This window comes from Suricata suricatta, chromosome 11 (genome assembly GCF_006229205.1).
Source record: "Suricata suricatta isolate VVHF042 chromosome 11, meerkat_22Aug2017_6uvM2_HiC, whole genome shotgun sequence".
In the NCBI taxonomy this organism is placed as follows: Eukaryota; Metazoa; Chordata; class Mammalia; order Carnivora; family Herpestidae; genus Suricata; species Suricata suricatta.
In genome coordinates this window covers 2,908,835-2,912,602 of record NC_043710.1, presented here as the reverse complement: position 1 = coordinate 2,912,602, position 3,768 = coordinate 2,908,835, and the positions used below count along the sequence as shown (strand labels likewise).

General features: G+C 64.0%; 1 protein-coding gene across 4 annotated transcripts in view; it reads left to right on the top strand.

Moving 5' to 3' along the window:
* PPFIA1 (PTPRF interacting protein alpha 1) overlaps positions 1-3,768 on the top strand; it is a 79,445-nt gene that overhangs the window by 48,188 nt on the left and 27,489 nt on the right. For 2 of the 4 annotated variants that reach the window (XM_029956774.1, XM_029956773.1), the window contains exons 16-17: positions 1-113; positions 2,052-2,081. In XM_029956774.1, the coding sequence (XP_029812634.1) occupies positions 1-113; positions 2,052-2,081 (143 nt within the window). The remainder of the gene's footprint in view (positions 114-2,051; positions 2,082-3,768) is intronic. The other 2 variants (XM_029956776.1, XM_029956775.1) reach the window with 1 other exon arrangement.

The following is a 3,768-nucleotide window of genomic DNA, read 5'->3' as shown; positions in this document are numbered from 1 at the left end:
ACCCCGCGGCCGCGCTCGCGGGCCCCTCCCCTCCCCCCAGCGGGCGCTCCACCCCGCGGAGGGGCCCGCACAGCCCCGCCAGGGAGGTGGACAGACTGGGGGTCATGATGCTAGTGAGTATTCGCCTCTTCTCCCCGCGGTGCCCCCCACCCCGGCGCCCGACTCCAGCCCCAGACTCCAGGAGCGGGTTTGTTCTGTGTTCCACCCAGAAGGAAACCCGGTTCACCGTCATGCTCAGAGCTTCGAGGACTTGTAAACCGGCCGGTGTTTAAGCATTCAGCAGCAGCACAGCCATTAATTAACTAATTAATTGCCGTGTTGGGATGACCGGTTAGTGGGTGTCACGGACCCCTCAGAGCCTGTGTTTGTGCAGCTGCGGACGAGGGCCCGTGCCAGGCACGGTGGCTCCCAGGGGCACATTCTTGTTTTCTGGGACCGGACGGCTCACGAGAGGGACGTACTGACCATCCCTGTGGCGTGTGGACAAGGCCCAGAGGGCGTCAGCGATGCCTGAGGGGAGGTCCCAGGACACGTGGCCACAGCGCTGGAGTGAACTAGGGCTAAGCCTGTTCTCTCGGGTGCGCTGGGCCGTGTGCCCGACGCCAGCTCGGGGCTGAGACCGGCACGGCGCCAGCGTGAGCCGCACACGTGGGCGGCTTCTGGGGGGCGCAGGCGCCTCTTCGCTCCGCAGGGCCTGGAAACGCAGTGACCTTCGGTTCCTGGTGTGGGTGCGCGGCTCTCGAGAATGCTGTGGGGCTTGGCCGTGTGTGTAGTTTAGGTTCCGGGAGCACATCGCCCCCTTCCCTCGTAAAACCACGTGTCCAGCGTTGTGTTTCCAGCTGCACTGCTGTCCGCGAGCCTGTGTCCCCGCCCAGCTGATTGCTGGCCAGCGTGCGGTCGCATCAGCTCTGAGTCACCTCCGTGGCACAGGAAGTGGTGACCTGTCCCTTCCGTGGTGTTTGACACGCCCATGTTTATAACCCGTCTCATTAGCTGATTGGCCCATGAGCTGGGGTCTTCAACCCTTCGATGGTCTCAGTTGTGGTTCCGGGCTTCTCTCCGTTTGGAGAGTCTGTGGAAGTAGTTACAGAAGTGACGACGTGTGTCTCCCCCGTGTGTTCTGTGTGCCGGCCGACGGCGTGTCTGCCTCCGTGGTCGGCTCCGATCCTGCCTCTTCCTCGTGTCCGCTCATCGCCGTCAGTGCAGACCTCAGCCCGCACCCCCCCCCCGCCCCCCCGCCTGCTCCCGTGGCCGTGACGCTGTGCTCTGGAGCGTCGGCGGGCCGTCCTGGCTCGCTCGTGCCGTTTCTCCTTTATCCTCATTTCTCATTAGATAGTGGGCTTTTGCCCCAACAGTGATAAGTTTTAATTAGCGTATCACTGTGTAATCCGTGTGGATAAATAAGGGTACGATCCGGATAATCATCTGCAAACCCAGTGTCTCTTCCGAAGAGGTAAGGCCCGGGGCGCGGGCGAGCGGAAGCTGGACACGGGCTGCGCGCCGTGTGGTGCCGAGGCCCGTGTTCGGGGCTGTGGCCTTGGAGGCTTCCCGGGCACGAGGACGGCCTTTCACGTGGAAACACGGGACCCCTGCCACGTAGAGGGGCCCCCTGTGTGACTCCAGGTCCTGTCACGCACCTGCATGGGGCACCCTCCTTAACCAGCGGGGTGACCTTTGAGAAGTTTCAACTCAGAGTCTAGGGAAGGGTTTCACGCTCACGCCCAGCAGATCATTAAGCAGAGTAGATCCGTGGGGGCGCTACGCTGGGCGGCGCTGCACGAGCGTGACGGGGTTTTCAGCACGGGAAAGAGGCGCAGGGAGGTTTACACAGCTGTTAGACCTCTGTCACCCAGGACGCCGCGTGCTAGTAGTTCTCGTGGGACCTGTTCTGGGAAGAAGTTCTGTCTCTAGTACTGTTGTTTCTGAGTCTTACGTAGTTGTGTCCGTCCTGTTGTTCTTGAAACACCTTGCCTGCTCTGGTCCTTGAACCTGTAACTCCAGAGTGTGCGACAAACCTGACTTCTCTTCCTTTCTTTGCATGCCTCTGTCAGCCTAGCGACCCGAGGAGGCATCGTAGGAAGGTAAAGTGTTCCGCAGTGCCCCCGCCGCCCCCCCGTGTCTGTCTGTGCCGCGGGAAGGCTGCCCAGCACTCGGCAGAGTGGGCTCCGGGGCTGGGTGAGGGTGGGCGGCCGGCCCGGGACGCCAGAGTCCCTGGGCGCTCGAGCACGGGGCTTGGTTTCCACGGCACCGGCAGCGGATGTGAGAGCTCACCTTCCTCTCTCATCTGCCTCCTCCTCACAATGTAGTGATGTGCAACACGGAAGTTTCTAGAAGGAGGTGTTACCGAAGCTGAGCCACAGAGTGTAGATTTGGGGATAACCGGTTGTGACCGTCCTAGCCAGCAGCGTTCAGTGAGCTCTGAGCGCCCGCCGGCTGCTGTGCGGAGCGCTTTGGAGGCCCGCGGCCTCGCCCTCACGCACCCTGCGAGCCACAGATCATGTGGTGCCCCCGCCTTCCAGGTGTGGAAACCGAGGCCGCGGCGCAGCGCAAACACCGCTGCGGTGGCACTCGGCCAAGCCCGCCTTTGCTCGGGCGCCCTTCTCTCCTGCACGGCGTCCCGGGCCGGGGCGGGGCGCCTCCTCTGTCCAGGGGCCCTTGACGTGGGCGTCCCCATTCCCAGGGGAGGGGCTGTGCCTCGGGACGGAGCCCTGACCGGAGTGTCCTCCTCGGGACTGGGATGCTTTGCTCCCTGGGTGCTGCCCCCGTCCCAGACCTGCCCGCCGCCGTGGAAGCCCCTCCACCGCGCAGAGCCACGTGGCCGTGTGGCTCAACTCTTGGGTTCCGCTGCCAGCCCTGCCACCTGTGGCTCTGTGACCCAGGCGTGTGAATCACCCTCTTTGTGCCCCAGTTTGCTCTCTTCTTACGTGAGGACAGCGATGGCACCGTGGTCCTCGGGGCAGCCCAGGCCACGCCTGTCAGTGCACGGTCCACAGGCCAGGAGCCCACGTGGAGCCCTGCATAGTGCTGGCTCGGGCCCGTGTTTCCCTCAAAGGACGGGAGGGGTGCGGGAGGAGCCCCAGGAGGGACAGCCTGTTCCTGGCGCTCGCGGACGGCTCTTCAGAGGCCTGGGGGACGTGAGACCCGGTGTGTGTGCAGAGGGTGTCAGGGCGGTGTAGACAGGGCCGGCTCGGGCCATGCCCCTCCCAGCCCACCTGCAGGCACAGGTCTGGTAGCCCCGGTGCTGGGCGGGGCTCGCCTGGAACCCTCCGTCTCCGCTGGCCTCATGGCCAGTCCTGAGCGTCGCTCCCGTCCTCCTCCTCCCTGTTGTCCTGTTGTTTGTTTTCCACAAGTCCTTGCTTTAACCTGGGTTTGAGACCTGTCCCTGTTGTTGAAGTCTGTCCCCGTGACGATAGCCTCTAGCCGGTTAGCGTCGCCTTTCGTCACGGGATGAGTGTGGAGGGGAGTCGGAGAGGACGCAGTCAGAGCCGAGTGTGGGGTCGGGGGGTCGGGTACCTTCACACTTCACACCCCCTCGTGGATCCCAGGGTTCACGCTGTCACCGGAAGCGACACGAGCAGGGACAAGCTGGTTCCTTTTCCCTCTAAACACAAGGCGACGGGCGGTTCTGTGCTCACTGGTGTGTGTGGCCAACGGCGTCAGGAGACAAGCACCGTCCTCCCCGGCCTGCCGTGGCCCTGGAGACGTGGCGGGGCTGCTCCGGGCCTGCGCCGCTGCCTTCTGCGGCCGCACTCGCAATGGTGCGGGGTT